The sequence below is a fragment of the Brachionichthys hirsutus genome, unplaced genomic scaffold (genome assembly GCF_040956055.1).
Source record: "Brachionichthys hirsutus isolate HB-005 unplaced genomic scaffold, CSIRO-AGI_Bhir_v1 contig_258, whole genome shotgun sequence".
Lineage (NCBI taxonomy): Eukaryota > Metazoa > Chordata > Actinopteri > Lophiiformes > Brachionichthyidae > Brachionichthys > Brachionichthys hirsutus.
This window is the reverse complement of record NW_027180674.1, coordinates 6,158-21,951: the sequence shown is the minus strand read 5'-3', so window position 1 is coordinate 21,951 and position 15,794 is coordinate 6,158. Positions and strand designations below refer to the sequence as shown.

Below are 15,794 nucleotides of genomic sequence, written 5' to 3'. Positions count from 1 at the left end.
CCTTCTCTCCAGTCTTCGGGATGTTTGTTTTAACAATCTAATTTCAGAATTGAACCACGGAGCTTTCCTTTTTGGTTTTAGTTTTTTAATTCTTAAGGGGGCGATGGAGTCAAGCGTCGTGCGCATCAAGTCCCCAGCACCACCTACAAGATGATCTATGTGGGAGGGGCTAAAGTTACCACACGACTCCTCAGTAATGTTAAGGCTTGATAAAGAGTTTAATGCTGACGGGATCACTTCTTTGAATTTAGCAATAGCACCATCAGACAGACATCTAGTCAAGGCAGTTCTGTTTGATGGAACGTAGTCCAATAATACAAACGTAAAAGTGATGAACTTGTGGTCTGATAAAAAAGGGTTCAGTGGAAATACGATTAATTGATCAATATCAATACCATACGTGAGAACCAGATCCAGGGTGTGATTAAAGCTGTGGGTGGGTTCGTTCACTATCTGGGAGAAGCCAATTGAGTCCAGTAATGAGAGGAAGGCAGTAGCAAGGCAGTCGTCACTGACATCTACATGAATGTTAAAATCTCCCACAACAAGTATCTGTTCTGCTTTCAGAACTAAGCTTGTTAAAAATTCTGAAAATTCTGACATGAAATCAGAGTATGGGCCTGGAGGGCGGTAAACTATAACAATCAGGACTGGCTGGCTTGATTTCCATGTTGGGAGTGACAGACCAAGAATAAGACTCTCAAAGGAGGTATAGTTTAACTTAGGTTTAGTGTTAATCTGGAGCTCAGAGTTATAGATGGCTCCAACTCCACCTCCTCGGCCGGCGTCTCGAGAAATGTGAGAGTTAACATAACCGGGAGGCGTGGCTTCATTTAAACTGAAATAATCTTCAGGACCCAGCCAGGTTTCTGTCAAAGAGAAAATATCAACATGCTGATCTGAGATCAGATCATTTATTAAAAATGCCTTTGACGCCAAAGAGCGAATATTCAAAAGTCCACATTTAATGGTTTTACTATTATTAATTTCTGTGGCAGCAGTTTTTATTTTTATAAGGTTTCCAGGAGTAACACGTCTCCTGTACAATTTAACAACCTTAGGGGGTCGGGGAACAGACACCATCTCTATAGACACCATCTCTATGGGGTTCCGTGTGGGGTTCTGGATGGGGTTCTGGGTGGGTGACTGATCCAGAGGACGCTCAGAGATGGGTGTAGGACTACATCTCTGACTCCTGGTCCCGACTCTGGATTGTCAGGGTTTTGGTTGTCTAACAAACTCGGTCAGATTGCTAGAAATGAGAGCTGCGCCAGCAAACGTAGGATGGACACCGTCTCTCCTAATAAGACCAGGTTTTCCCCAGAATGTCTGCCAGTTATTTACGAAGCCCACGTTGTTTTCCGGACACCACCTAGACAGCCAGCGGTTGAATGACGACATGCGGCTAAACATATCGTCACTCGTCAGATTGGGGAGGGGGCCAGAGAAAACTACGGAGTCCGACATAGTCCTAGCAAAGCTACACACCGACTCAATATTAATTTTAGTGACCTCCGACTGGCGTAGCCGGACGTCATTAGTGCCGACGTGGATTACAATCTTACGGTATTTACGTTTAGCTTTCGCCAGCAACTTCAAATTTGATTCAATGTCGCCCGCTCTGGCCCCCGGGATACACCTCACTATGGCCGCTGGAGTCGCTAGCTTCACGTTTCTGAGAACGGAGCTACCAATCACCAGAGTACTGTCCTCAGCAGGTGTGTTGCTGAGCGGGGAAAATCTATTAGAAACGTGAACGGGGCGGTGGTGAACCGTAGCGGGCTTCGGACTATGCTTCCTCCGAACAGTCACCCAGCCGCCTTGGTGTCCCGGCTGCTCGGGAGCAGCCGGGAGACGGTTAGCGGCTCGGTCCGCACCGCTAAGGGAGGGCTGGCTAGCTATCGAAGCTACTGGATTCGCTTCTATGGTGCGGAACCGGGTCTCTAAATCATTTAGCCTCGTCTCCAACATAGCAAATAGACTACACCTCTTACACGTTTCACTGTCAGTAAAGGAGGCAGAGGAGAAGCTAAACATTTGACACACTGAGCAGGACAGCGGAGAGGCAGAGGGAGAAGCCATCGCTAGCTAGCTAGCGGTGCTAAAGCTATTCGATAGTTAGCTTTATAACTATGAACGATAGTAACTATGAACGATAGTAATTATGTACAATAGTAACTATGAACTATAGTAACTATGAACGATAGTAACTATGAACAATAGTAACTATGAATTATAGTAACTATGAACTATAGTAACTATGAACAATAGTAACTATGAACGATAGTAATTATGTACGATTGTAACTATGAACTATAGTAACTATGAACGATAGTAACTATGAACGATAGTAACTATGAACGATGGTAGCTAGGCTAACACAAAGCTAGAGCAGCATATTACTAATCTAATAGAAGAGAACAAATCTAATCCAAGGTTTCTCTCTGACCCCGTAGCTAGGCTAACACAAAGCGCTAGCTCTGTTGACCCTTCTGTTCCGACAGGTCTGAAGATTTCATGAACTTCTTCAGTACCAAAATCGAATCTATTAGGGACGTCATTCATCAGCGTCTGCCTTCGTGTGGCATTGACCCCTCCCTGAGGCATGGAAGTAGAGACACGACTGTTACTCTTGATGGTTACTTGGATAGCTTCACCCCCATTAACCTGCAGCAACTAAGTGTGGCTGTTGCCTCATCTAAACCGTGCACTTGTCTCCTAGACCCGGTCCCAACGAGTCTGCTTAAATAAGTCTTCCCCTCAATCAGAATAGCTTTACTAATACGATTAATCTATCCTTACTCACAGGCTATGTACCCAAGTCTTTTAAAACAGCAGTCATTAAACCGCTTCTCAAAAAACCAACATTGGATCCTGATTTCTCGGCTAACTATCGGCCAATTTCAAACCTTCCATTCCTGTCAAAGCTTCTAGAGAAAGCAGTTTCCAGTCAGCTGTGTGAATTCTTACAAGACAATCAGTTATTTGAGGTTTTCCAGTCGGGTTTCAGAGCTCATCATAGCACAGAGACAGCATTAGCTAAAGTCACCAATGACCTTTAATAGCGTCTGATAATGGACTTGTCTCCGTGCTTATTTTATTAGATCTCAGTGCAGCCTTTGACACAATAGATCATCAGATTCTGTTACAGAGGCTGGAACAATCTGTTGGTGTTAGAGGATCTGCATTGAACTGGTTTAGATCATATTTATCTGATAGATTTCAGTTTGTATGTGTTCATGATAAATCTTCTACGTACACTGAAGTTAAATATGGAGTTCCACAGGGTTCAGTGCTTGGACATATTCTGTTCACGCTGTATATGCTTCCCTCAGGTCCTTCTGTCCGTGGTGCTGCAGAACCTGGACCTGTGTCCCTCAGCACTGATGCCCATATCGCTAGCATTAGCATTTCCAGTCTTATACATCTTGTTTTTGTCTGCTCCTGCTCCTCTTGCTATCGCTTCCCTATCCATCTCCTTGTTTTTGACTCGCCTCCGACCTGCCATTCTCTCTCTCTCTCTCTCTCTCTCTCAACCCAGCCGGTCAGACAGATGGCCGTCCACCATGAGCCTAGGTTCTGTCTAAGGTTTCTGCCTGTTAAAGGGAAGTTTTTCCTTGCCTCCGTCTTCAAAGTTCTTGCTCTTGTGGGTCAAGTTGGGTTCTGTGTTTCCCTGCAGGTCTTTCCCTGCTAATCCTGTAAAGTGCCTTGAGATGACTTCCTGTTGTGATCAGGCGCTATATAAATAATAAAACTGAATTGAATTGAATTGAATTTTTTTGCAAGCATTCTGAAGTCCTTTTGTCATCCAGAGCCTGTCGATATATTTACTTTCTCATTGTTTCAAAGGACAATTTTCATCATTTATAGTGAAATATTGTCAGGCATGTTTCATATGGTTTGTTGGTATTAGTCTCTTTAAGCACTTGTTTCCAATTTTGTATTAATGCATTTATGAATTTGACAATAGCTTCTTCTGTTCTTACCCTTATAAATCTACTCAGATTAACATCCTTATACTTAACACAATCACAATGAAACATTACAAAACGTCACTGCCACCTACTGTAGTGGATGTACAATTACACTTGAATCTTGTACACCAGCAAAAGAAAAGCATGCTCCTCGGATGGTTATACGCGCCCCCCCTGGCATCGTCCCCGCCCCCTTGGGGGGTCGCGCCCCACTATTTAAGAACCCCTGCTTTAATTCCTACACAACATTAATACTGGATGTATATTTGGTGATGCCCTGATTACTAATTTTATGTATGCCGACGAGGTGATGATGATGATGATGATAATGATGATGATGATATATAGACAGCAGCGCGTGCTGCACGCGCAGGCCAACATGCTGAGGAGGAGATGTAGTTTCTGCTCCGAAGAGGTTAAGGTTACCCCATCAGGGCTGATTGTACTCCGCTCTATACTTCCCCCTTGTGGGTCAGGTACAAACAGGCCAGCATGCAGAAGTTAAAGGTTGCGTACAATGACTGCATGCGGATACTTCTCAGGAAGCCCAGATGGTCCAGTGCCAGTGAGATGTTCTGTGGGGTAGGGGTTAACACCCTTCATGCTCCGCTGAGACACTCGTCTTACAGGTTTATATGTCGTCTGAATGATTCAGGGAATCATTATCAGGCTGCTGACTCAGCCCAGCCAGAGTGCTGTCAAGTTCCACTCAGGCATTTGGTGTCAATTGGACTTTCCCATTTGCAAAGAAGCTCTCCAAAGACCTTTGTTTTTGAATTTAATTTTCGCTAGTTCACGTCTGTTTTTAGTAATGTATCTCGCAGGGGCGTCACTAGGTTTTAAGGACAGGGGGGGCTTAGCCCCCAGGAGATGCACAGGATGTGAGCAAATGTAGCGAACGAGCACAAAACCTCAAACTGCTAACAAGGGCTGAGAAATTATACATTGTTATTATTTCAATCTGTTTTTTTAATAATAATAGTAATGCATTAGTTTTATAGAGTGCCTTTCTGGGCACCCAAAGACGCTTTGCATTGCGCATTAATCATTCACTCCATACTTGGTAGTGGTAGGATGTTAGCCACAGCTACCCTGGGGCAGACCGACAGGGGCTAGGCTGCCAATTTGTGCCACCGACCCTCCACATTCACACAGGCAATGCGGGTGAAGTGTCTGGCGCAAGGACACAATGACAGTGTACACACGTGCCAGAGCCAGGACTCCAACCCCCAACCTCTTGCTCACAGGACAACCTGCTCGACCACCTGCGCCACCGCTGCCCCTGCAATGCAACAACAAACAACATGTTTAAACAGTAAGAGAATGTTTACAGCATTAACAATAAAAAATGGCTCAAATTACAAGTTACTTGGTGGATGGAAGCATCAAAGGACGCCGTCTGTTTTTAAGAGTCGATCACTCTGTTGTGATTCTGAAGCTCGTCTTTTTCAATTGACATGGCTGCAAGACTGTGAAGTCTTTTCTGGCTCGTTGTTTGACGCAGCCAGGAATGCAACTGACGCAGTGCAACCGACGCAGTGCAACCGATGCAGTGCACTAAAGCAGTGGTCCCCAACCACCGGGCCGTGGCAGGAAAAAGGTTGGGGACTGCTGCACTAAAGGACCTTTCACATGAGCATCTGCTTACGGGCACTGTTAGGGCAACTTGGGTAGAACCTTCAGAGAGGGAAACATGACTGAATCAAGGAGGTTGTGCAGAGACAATATATCTTTGGGAGAACATCCAGCCTCTGTTTTCAGGCCACCAGAACCTCCTCTGTTTTCATGCTGGAGTGTTGAAGTTCATTCAATTGTGATACTCAAGAAGTTCTCACATTCGGGCCTGCGTACCTGCATCCCTTTTAGTAGCTCTGCATCTACTGCAGAATCTTATCTCAAGCTCGCCAGCCGTCCTATCCACACAAGAGAAAAGTAACTCTCTTTTCACTGTGTCTGAGTTCCATTCAGTGTGTGAACCTGCAGGTTCCTCCAGGTTCTGCAGGTCTCTGCACCTGATTCAGGGAGACTGGGCGTGCCACAGGGCTTAAATGTGACTACCAGCAGTGATAAACTTACTTTCTTTATAAACTTTCTTTTATCCTTTCTTCATCCATCCGTAAACGTTCTTCTCCTAAAGCTCTTCTATTCTGCTCTGTGTGCTTCAAACACGCTGCAGGTACCGACAATGAGCGGTCACAGGGAAAACGTGGACTGGAGTTTCAGTGATGTGGGCATTCTCTATAGGAACAGGTGGAACGGGTTCTCTACCTTACGTCATGAAGTGAGGGGAAACAGATTCATGATCAGATTTAAGTAAATAATGACAGGTTACATGTTTTTAAACATATATTCTGGGTGTTATAATATAATATGTCGCCATTTTTTGGTCACTGAACAAAAAAAAAAAAAAAAAAAATGTTTTTATTATTATAAAACACCCCAAAATGATTTAGGGGGGCTTAAGAATATTTTAGGGGGGCTGAAGCCCCCTTAAAATAGGCCTAACAACGCCACTGCGGCCATACCTACCTGGGAGTGCTAGGTCCCGTCCGATCTCGGAAGCCAAGCAGGCATGGGCCTGGTTGGTATGTGTGCAGGAGACTCACTTGGAATACCAGGTGCTGTGAGCTTTAAAATTGGTCAGAATTTTGAATTTAAAGAAAAAAAATCTACCTGGGATGAATGCGATCATGGAATTCAGGACTTGACGACTGATTGTATAAAAATGTGTTATAGTTGTCTGGTTAAAGAAAGTTGCATTTGTTGCTGAAGTTGTTGAAAATTGTGATAACAATTTTCAACAACTAGGTAGGTAGTTGTTGAAATTTTCAACAACTAACTAGGTAGGTATGCCTGGGCACTCCCAGGCATACCTACCTGGGAGTGCCCAATCTCATCAGATCTTGGAAGCCAAGAAGGCATGGGCCTGGTTAGTGCATGTGCAGGAGACTCACTTGGAATACCAGGTGCTGTGAGCTTTTAAATTGGTCAGAATTTTGGATTTAAAGAAAAAAATCTACCTGGGATGAATGCGATCATGGAATTCAGGACTTGACGACTGATTGTAGAAAAATGTGTTTTAGTTGTCTGGTTAAAGAAAGTTGCCTTTGTTGCTGAAGTTGTTGAAAATTGTGACAAATCTATATATACTATGTTTTCTATACTGTACTCCAGCTCACGGCCATACCTGCCTGGGAGTGCCCAATCTCGTCAGATCTTGGAAGCCAGGCGGGCACGAGCCTGGTTAGTACATGTGCAGGAGACTCACTTGGAATACCGGGTGCTGTGAGCTTTTAAATTGGTCAGAATTTTGGATTTAAAGAAAAAAAATCTACCTGGGATGAATGCGATCATGGAATTCAGGACTTGACGACTGATTGTATAAAAATGTGTTTTAGTTGTCTGGTTAAAGAAAGTTGCCTTTGTTGCTGAAGTTGTTTAAAATTGTGACAAATCTATATATACTATGTTTTCTATCCCATACTCCAGCTCACGGCCATACCTGCCTGGGAGTGCCCAATCTCATCAGATCTTGGAAGCCAAACAGGCACGGGCCTGGTTAGTACGTGTGCAGGAGACTCACTTGGGATAACAGGTGCCGTGAGCTTTTAAATTGGTCAGAATTTTGAATTTAAAGAAAAAAATCTACCTGGGATGAATGCGATCATGGAATTCAGGACTTTACGACTGATTGTATAAAAATGTGTTTTAGTTGTCTGGTTAAAGAAAGTTGCCTTTGTTGCTGAAGTTGTTTAAAATTGTGACAAATCTATATATACTATGTTTTCTATACTGTTCTCCGGCTCACGGCCATACCTGCCTGGGAGTGCCCAATCTCATCAGATCTTGGAAGCCAAGAAGGCATGGGCCTGGTTAGTGCATGTGCAGGAGACTCACTTGGAATACCAGGTGCTGTGGGCTTTTAAATTGGTCAGAATTTTGAATTTAAAGAAAAAAAATCTACCTGGGATGAATGCGATCATGGAATTCAGGACTTTACGACTGATTGTAGAAAAATGTGTTTTAGTTGTCTGGTTAAAGAAAGTTGCCTTTCTTGCTGAAGTTGTTTAAAATTGTGACAAATCTATATATACTATGTTTTCTATACTGTTCTCCAGCTCACGGCCATACCTGCCTGGGAGTGCCCAATCTCATCAGATCTTGGAAGCCAAGAAGGCATGGGCCTGGTTAGTGCATGTGCAGGAGACTCACTTGGAATACCAGGTGCTGTGGGCTTTTAAATTGGTCAGAATTTTGGATTTAAAGAAAAAAATCTACCTGGGATGAATGCGATCATGGAATTCAGGACTTGACGACTGATTGTAGAAAAATGTGTTTTAGTTGTCTGGTTAAAGAAAGTTGCCTTTGTTGCTGAAGTTGTTGAAAATTGTGACAAATCTATATATACTATGTTTTCTATACTGTACCCCAGCTCGCGGCCATACCTGCCTGGGAGTGCCCAATCTCATCAGATCTTGGAAGCCAAGCAGGCACGGGCCTGGTTAGTACATGTGCAGGAGACTCACTTGGAATGCCAGGTGCTGCGAGCTTTTAAATTGGTCAGAATTTTGAATTTAAAGAAAAAAACTCTACCTGGGATGAATGCGATCATGGAATTCAGGACTTTACGACTGATTGTAGAAAAATGTGTTTTAGTTGTCTGGTTAAAGAAAGTTGCATTTGTTCCTGAAGTTGTTTAAAATTGTGACAAATCTATATATACTATGTTTTCTATGCTGTTCTCCAGCTCACGGCCATACCTGCCTGGGAGTGCCCAATCTCATCAGATCTTGGAAGCCAAGCTGGCACAGGCCTGGTTAGTACATGTGTGGGAGACTCGCTTGGAATACCAGGTGCTGTGAGCTTTTAAATTGGTCAGAATTTTGAATTTAAAGAAAAAAAATCTACCTGGGATGAATGCGATCATGGAATTCAGGACTTTACGACTGATTGTATAAAAATGTGTTTTAGTTGTCTGGTTAAAGAAAGTTGCCTTTGTTGCTGAAGTTGTTTAAAATTGTGACAAATCTATATATACTATGTTTTCTATACTGTTCTCCGGCTCACGGCCATACCTGCCTGGGAGTGCCCAATCTCATCAGATCTTGGAAGCCAAGAAGGCATGGGCCTGGTTAGTACGTGTGCAGGAGACTCACTTGGAATACCAGGTGCTGCGGGCTTTTAAATTGGTCAGAATTTTGGATTTAAAGAAAAAAATCTACCTGGGATGAATGCGATCATGGAATTCAGGACTTGACGACTGATTGTAGAAAAATGTGTTTTAGTTGTCTGGTTAAAGAAAGTTGCCTTTGTTGCTGAAGTTGTTGAAAATTGTGACAAATCTATATATACTATGTTTTCTATACTGTACCCCAGCTCGTGGCCATACCTGCCTGGGAGTGCCCAATCTCATCAGATCTTGGAAGCCAAGCAGGCACGGGCCCGGTTAGTACATGTGCAGGAGACTCACTTGGAATACCAGGTGCTGCGAGCTTTTAAATTGGTCAGAATTTTGGATTTAAAGAAAAAAAAATCTACCTGGGATGAATGCTATCATGGAATTCAGGACTTTACGACTGATTGTATAAAAATGTGTTTTAGTTGTCTGGTTAAAGAAAGTTGCCTTTGTTGCTGAAGTTGTTTAAAATTGTGACAAATCTATATATACTATGTTTTCTATACTGTTCTCCAGCTCACGGCCATACCTGCCTGGGAGTGCCCAATCTCATCAGATCTTGGAAGCCGAGAAGGCATGGGCCTGGTTAGTGCATGTGCAGGAGACTCACTTGGAATACCAGGTGCTGTGAGCTTTTAAATTGGTCAGAATTTTGGATTTAAAGAAAAAAATCTACCTGGGATGAATGCGATCATGGAATTCAGGACTTGACGACTGATTGTATAAAAATGTGTTTTAGTTGTCTGGTTAAAGAAAGTTGCCTTTGTTGCTGTAGTTGTTTAAAATTGTGACAAATCTATATATACTATGTTTTCTACCCCGTACTCCAGCTCACGGCCATACCTGCCTGGGAGTGCCCAACCTCATCAGATCTTGGAAGCCAAGCGGGCACAGGCCTGGTTAGTACATGTGTGGGAGACTCGCTTGGAATACCAGGTGCTGTGAGCTTTTAAATTGGTCAGAATTTTGAATTTAAAGAAAAAAACTCTACCTGGGATGAATGCGATCATGGAATTCAGGACTTTACGACTGATTGTAGAAAAATGTGTTTTAGTTGTCTGGTTAAAGAAAGTTGCATTTGTTCCTGAAGTTGTTTAAAATTGTGACAAATCTATATATACTATGTTTTCTATGCTGTTGTCCAGCTCACGGCCATACCTGCCTGGGAGTGCCCAATCTCATCAGATCTTGGAAGCCAAGCTGGCACAGGCCTGGTTAGTACATGTGTGGGAGACTCGCTTGGAATACCAGGTGCTGTGAGCTTTTAAATTGGTCAGAATTTTGAATTTAAAGAAAAAAAATCTACCTGGGATGAATGCGATCATGGAATTCAGGACTTTACGACTGATTGTAGAAAAATGTGTTTTAGTTGTCTGGTTAAAGAAAGTTGCCTTTGTTGCTGAAGTTGTTTAAAATTGTGACAAATCTATATATACTATGTTTTCTATGCTGTCCTCCAGCTCATGGCCATACCTGCCTGGGAGTGCCCAATCTCATCAGATCTTGGAAGCCAAGAAGGCATGGGCCTGGTTAGTGCGTGTGCAGGAGACTCACTTGGAATGCCAGGTGCTGTGGGCTTTTAAATTGGTCAGAATTTTGGATTTAAAGAAAAAAATCTACCTGGGATGAATGCGATCATGGAATTCAGGACTTGACGACTGATTGTAGAAAAATGTGTTTTAGTTGTCTGGTTAAAGAAAGTTGCCTTTGTTGCTGAAGTTGTTGAAAATTGTGACAAATCTATATATACTATGTTTTCTATACTGTACTCCAGCTCGCGGCCATACCTGCCTGGGGGTGCCCAATCTCATCGGATCTTGGAAGCCAAGCAGGCACGGGCCTGGTTAGTACATGTGCAGGAGACTCACTTGGAATACCAGGTGCTGTGAACTTTTAAATTGGTCAGAATTTTGGATTTAAAGAAAAAAAATCTACCTGGGATGAATGCGATCAGGGAATTCAGGACTTGACGACTGATTGTAGAAAAATGTGTTTTAGTTGTCTGGTTAAAGAAAGTTGCATTTGTTCCTGAAGTTGTTTAAAATTGTGACAAATCTATATATACTATGTTTTCTATGCTGTACCCCAACTCACGGCCATACCTGCCTGGGAGTGCCCAATCTTATCAGATCTTGGGAGCCAAGCTGGCACGGGCCTGGTTAGTACATGTGCGGGAGAGTCGCTTGGAATACCAGGTGCTGTGAGCTTTTAAATTGGTCAGAGTTTTGGATTTAAAGAAAAAAATCTACATGGGATGAATGCGATCATGGAATTCAGGACTTGATGACTGATTGTATAAAAATGTGTTTTAGTTGTCTGGTTAAAGAAAGTTGCCTTTGTTGCTGAAGTTGTTTAAAATTGTGACAAATCTATATATACTATGTTTTCTATGCTGTTTGCCAGCTCATGGCCATACCTGCCTGGGAGTGCCCAATCTCATCAGATCTTGGAAGCCAAGCAGGCATGGGCCTGGTTAGTACGTGTGCAGGAGACTCACCTGGAATACCAGGTGCTGTGAGCTTTAAAATTGGTCAGAATTTTGAATTTAAAGAAAAAAAATCTACATGGGATGAATGCGATCATGGAATTCAGGACTTGACGACTGATTGTATAAAAATGTGTTATGGGTGTCTGGTTAAAGAGAGTTGCATTTGTTGCTGAAATTGTTTAAAATTGTGATAAATCTATATATACTATGTTTTCTATACTGTACTCCAGCTCACGGCCATACCTGCCTGGGAGTGCCCAATCTCATCAGATCTTGGAAGCCACGGTACACTGTTTTCATCATCAGGAACTCGCATCTCTTCGACCACCACACCGGCCAGCATTGGCCCGTTTTCACCCGACTGCTCACGGTTCACCTCCGTCATCTGCATGTGGCTGCAGAGCGCCGCTTCATTGCCACCTTTGTCCCTCATCAGACCCTCCTCGTACTATCCCCGGCTGGCACCCTGGATTTGTGTTTTTGATGTTTCTTCACCAGGTTCTGTGTGACTCTCGTCCATCGTCCATCCTGGACTCACTGTACACCGAATGAAGGGATCAACCCCGCTTCGGGAATCCGGACTGTGGCGGGACTCTAAAGATGTACTAAAGATGTACTAAAGATGTACTAAAGATGTACTAAAGATGTACTAAAGATGCACTAAAGATGTACTAAAGATGTACTAAAGATGTACTAAAGATGTACTAAAGATGCACTAAAGATGTACTAAAGATGTACTAAAGATGTACTCAAGATGCACTAAAGATGTACTAAAGATGCACTAAAGATGTACTAAAGATGTACTAAAGATGCACTAAAGATGTACTAAAGATGCACTAAAGATGTACTAAAGATGTACTAAAGATGCACTAAAGATGTACTAAAGATGTACTAAAGATGCACTAAAGATGTACTAAAGATGTACCTGGGATGAATGCGATCATGGAATTCAGGACTTGACGACTGCTTGTAGAAAAATGTGTTTTAGTTGTCTGGTTAAAGAAAGTTGCCTTTGTTGCTGAAGTTGTTTAAAATTGTGAAAAATCTATATATACTATGTTTTCTACGCTGTACTACAGCTCACGGCCATACCTGCCTGGGAGTGCCCAATCTTGTCGGATCTTGGAGGCCAAGCAGGCACGGGCCTGGTTACTACGTGTGCAGGAGACTCACTTGGAATACCAGGTGCTGTGAGCTTTTAAATTGGTCAGAATTTTGAATTTAAAGAAAAAAAATCTACCTGGGATGAATGCGATCATGGAATTCAGGACTTGACGACTGCTTGTAGAAAAATGTGTTTTCGTTGTCTGGTTAAAGAAAGTTGCCTTTGTTGCTGAAGTTGTTGAAAATTGTGACAAATCTATATATACTATGTTTTCTATACAGTTGCTTGGCTCACGGCCATACCTGCCTGGTGGTGCCCAATCCCATCAGATCTTGGAAGCCAAGGAGGCGCGGGCCTGGTTAGTACATGTGCAGGGGACTCACTTGGAATACCAGGTCCTGTGAGCTTTTTAATTGATCAGAATTTTGAATTTAAAGAAAAAAATCTACCTGGGATGAATGCGATCATGGAATTCAGGACTTGGCGACTGATTGTAGAAAAATGTGTTTTAGTTGTCTGGTTAAAGAAAGTTGCCTTTGTTGCTGAAGTTGTTGAAAATTGTGATAAATCTATAAATACCATGTTTTCTATATAGTTGTTCAGCTTATGGCCATACCTGCCTGGGAGTGCCCAATCTCATCAGATCTTGGAAGCCAAGCAGACATGGGCCTGGTTAGTACATGTGCAGGAGACTCACTTGGAATACCAGGTGCTGTGAGCTTTTAAATTGGTCAGAATTTTGAATTTAAAGAAAAAAAATCTACCTGGGATGAATGCGATCATGGAATTCAGGACTTGACGACTAATTGTATAAAAATGTGTTTTAGTTGTCTGGTTAAAGAAAGTTGCCTTTGTTGCTGAAGTTGTTTAAAATTGTGACAAATCTATATATACTATGTTTTCCACGCTGTACTCCAGCTCACGGCCATACCTGCCTGGGAGTGCCCAATCTCGTCAGATCTTGGAAGCCAAGCAGGCACGGGCCTGGTCAGTACATGTGCGGGAGACTCACTTGGAGTACCAGGTGCTGTGAGCTTTTAAATTGGTCAGAATTTTGAATTTAAAGAAAAAAAATCTACCTGGGATGAATGCAATCATGGAATTCAGGACTTTACGACTGATTGTAGAAAAATGTGTTTTAGTTGTCTGGTTAAAGAAAGTTGCCTTTGTTGCTGAAGTTGTTTAAAATTGTGACAAATCTATATATACTATGTTTTCTATACTGTTCAGCTCACGGCCATACCTGCCCGGGAGTGCCCAATCTCATCAGATCTTGGAAGCCAAGAGGGCATGGGCCTGGTTAGTACATGTGCAGGAGACTCACTTGGAATACCAGGTGCTGTGAGCTTTTAAATTGGTCAGAATTTTGAATTGACAGAAAAAAAATCTACCTGGGATGAATGCGATCATGGAATTTAGGACTTGACGACTGATTGTAGGAAAATGTGTTTTAGTTGTCTGGTTCAAGAAAGTTGCCTTTGTCGCTAAAGTTGTTGAAAATTGTGACAAATCTATATATACTATGTTTTCTATACAGTCGTTCAGCTCACGGCCATACCTGCCTGGTGGTGCCCAATCCCATCAGATCTTGGAAGCCAAGCAGGCACGGGCCTGGTTAGTACATGTGCAGGGGACTCACTTGGAATACCAGGTCCTGTGAGCTTTTTAATTGATCAGAATTTTGAATTTAAAGAAAAAAATCTACCTGGGATGAATGCGATCATGGAATTCAGGACTTGGCGACTGATTGTAGAAAAATGTGTTTTAGTTGTCTGGTTAAAGAAAGTTGCCTTTGTTGCTGAAGTTGTTGAAAATTGTGACAAATCTATATATACTATGTTTTCTATGCTGTACTCCGGCTCACGGCCATACCTGCCTGGGAGTGCCCAATCTCATCAGATCTTGGAAGCCAAGCGGGCACGGGCCTGGTTAGTACATGTGCAGGAGACTCACTTGGAATACCAGGTGCTGTGAGCTTTTAAATTGGTCAGAATTTTGGATTTAAAGAAAAAAAATCTACCTGGGATGAATGCGATCATGGAATTCAGGACTTGATGACTGATTGTATAAAAATGTGTTTTAGTTGTCTGGTTAAAGAAAGTTGCATTTGTTGCTGAAGTTGTTTAAATTTGTGCAAAACTATATGTACTATGTTTTCTCTGCTGCACTCCAGCTCACGGCCATACCCGCCTGGGAGTGCCCGATCTCATTGGCCTGGCCACGCCCATTTGGCGTCGCCTCATGAGGAAGTGTTTGGGAGAGCAGCTGTGTTTGGATTTTGTACCTGTTTTCTCATTTCTTTTGGTTTCTTTAGTCATTCAAGTTGGGTTCCACTGGTTTTTGAGTGGTTTCCTCCTCCCAGCACCCCAGCTGTGGAGGAGTGTTTTGGGTGAGTGATTTGTTTGTTGAGCTGGACTGATTACAATGGCTTCGACCTCTGCACCCCCAAGGACCATGCCTTTGGACCATGGACTGAATGAAATGGATGGATTGAAGTTGAGTGAAAAGCAATGTCTGTATAAAAAGGATCTGACTGTTCTGCTAGAGATTGAAGGAGTAGAGGAAATGGTGCCCTTGATCTTGATTAGGGCTGCCAAGGAAGTGTGTGGACGTATTATTGCCTGCAGGCAGATGACCAAACTGAAATATGAGATGACAGTCACCTCCACCAAGGCGAAGGAGCGGCTGATGGATGGCTTTCGGGTGGGAGATGCCAGGGTTCATGCCCGAGACGTCTCAATTGACGAGCTAGTTGTGCCCTTCATGGGGCTTCCTGCCTACATCGAGGATGTGGAGATTCAGGCGAAACTCCTCTCCTGGGGAGTCTCCACGGTCTCTGAGGTGCGGCGGAAAATGTGGCCAGGTACTACGGTTACGGACGGGACCCGGTACGTGAGGGTAAGGTTCAACACCACTGTCCAATCTTTGCCATACTCTGTCCGCTTTAACACAGCCGCGGGCCCAGACTATTTTCGTGTCATACATGACCGACAGGTGCGGGTATGCAGGTTGTGTCTGCAACCTGACCATATATTGCGTGACTGTCCTGGC

The 15,794-nt window shown here is 43.1% G+C and overlaps 1 protein-coding gene and 21 pseudogenes across 1 annotated transcript; 21 read left to right on the top strand and 1 right to left on the bottom strand.

The window, feature by feature from the left end:
• Positions 1-1,012: 1,012 nt before the first annotated feature.
• LOC137916375 (uncharacterized) lies at positions 1,013-2,082 on the bottom strand. Its single transcript, XM_068759419.1, has one exon. It carries the CDS (start codon positions 2,080-2,082, stop codon positions 1,216-1,218), a length of 867 nt encoding a protein of 288 aa, XP_068615520.1. The 3' UTR covers positions 1,013-1,215.
• Positions 2,083-7,147: 5,065 nt separating this feature from the next.
• On the top strand, positions 7,148-7,266 carry LOC137916393 (5S ribosomal RNA; annotated as a pseudogene).
• Positions 7,267-7,462: 196 nt separating this feature from the next.
• LOC137916383 (5S ribosomal RNA) lies at positions 7,463-7,581 on the top strand (annotated as a pseudogene).
• A 195-nt stretch (positions 7,582-7,776) lies between these two features.
• LOC137916389 (5S ribosomal RNA) lies at positions 7,777-7,895 on the top strand (annotated as a pseudogene).
• A 196-nt stretch (positions 7,896-8,091) lies between these two features.
• LOC137916386 (5S ribosomal RNA) lies at positions 8,092-8,210 on the top strand (annotated as a pseudogene).
• A 195-nt stretch (positions 8,211-8,405) lies between these two features.
• Positions 8,406-8,524, top strand: LOC137916376 (5S ribosomal RNA; annotated as a pseudogene).
• Positions 8,525-8,720: 196 nt separating this feature from the next.
• Positions 8,721-8,839, top strand: LOC137916380 (5S ribosomal RNA; annotated as a pseudogene).
• Positions 8,840-9,035: 196 nt separating this feature from the next.
• On the top strand, positions 9,036-9,154 carry LOC137916384 (5S ribosomal RNA; annotated as a pseudogene).
• A 195-nt stretch (positions 9,155-9,349) lies between these two features.
• LOC137916388 (5S ribosomal RNA) lies at positions 9,350-9,468 on the top strand (annotated as a pseudogene).
• A 197-nt stretch (positions 9,469-9,665) lies between these two features.
• Positions 9,666-9,784, top strand: LOC137916392 (5S ribosomal RNA; annotated as a pseudogene).
• A 195-nt stretch (positions 9,785-9,979) lies between these two features.
• Positions 9,980-10,098, top strand: LOC137916382 (5S ribosomal RNA; annotated as a pseudogene).
• A 196-nt stretch (positions 10,099-10,294) lies between these two features.
• LOC137916379 (5S ribosomal RNA) lies at positions 10,295-10,413 on the top strand (annotated as a pseudogene).
• Positions 10,414-10,609: 196 nt separating this feature from the next.
• Positions 10,610-10,728, top strand: LOC137916391 (5S ribosomal RNA; annotated as a pseudogene).
• Positions 10,729-10,923: 195 nt separating this feature from the next.
• LOC137916385 (5S ribosomal RNA) lies at positions 10,924-11,042 on the top strand (annotated as a pseudogene).
• Positions 11,043-11,552: 510 nt separating this feature from the next.
• Positions 11,553-11,671, top strand: LOC137916396 (5S ribosomal RNA; annotated as a pseudogene).
• Positions 11,672-12,716: 1,045 nt separating this feature from the next.
• Positions 12,717-12,835, top strand: LOC137916394 (5S ribosomal RNA; annotated as a pseudogene).
• A 196-nt stretch (positions 12,836-13,031) lies between these two features.
• Positions 13,032-13,150, top strand: LOC137916390 (5S ribosomal RNA; annotated as a pseudogene).
• Positions 13,151-13,345: 195 nt separating this feature from the next.
• Positions 13,346-13,464, top strand: LOC137916378 (5S ribosomal RNA; annotated as a pseudogene).
• Positions 13,465-13,660: 196 nt separating this feature from the next.
• LOC137916381 (5S ribosomal RNA) lies at positions 13,661-13,779 on the top strand (annotated as a pseudogene).
• A 193-nt stretch (positions 13,780-13,972) lies between these two features.
• Positions 13,973-14,091, top strand: LOC137916397 (5S ribosomal RNA; annotated as a pseudogene).
• Positions 14,092-14,287: 196 nt separating this feature from the next.
• LOC137916377 (5S ribosomal RNA) lies at positions 14,288-14,406 on the top strand (annotated as a pseudogene).
• Positions 14,407-14,601: 195 nt separating this feature from the next.
• On the top strand, positions 14,602-14,720 carry LOC137916395 (5S ribosomal RNA; annotated as a pseudogene).
• Positions 14,721-15,794: the final 1,074 nt, after the last annotated feature.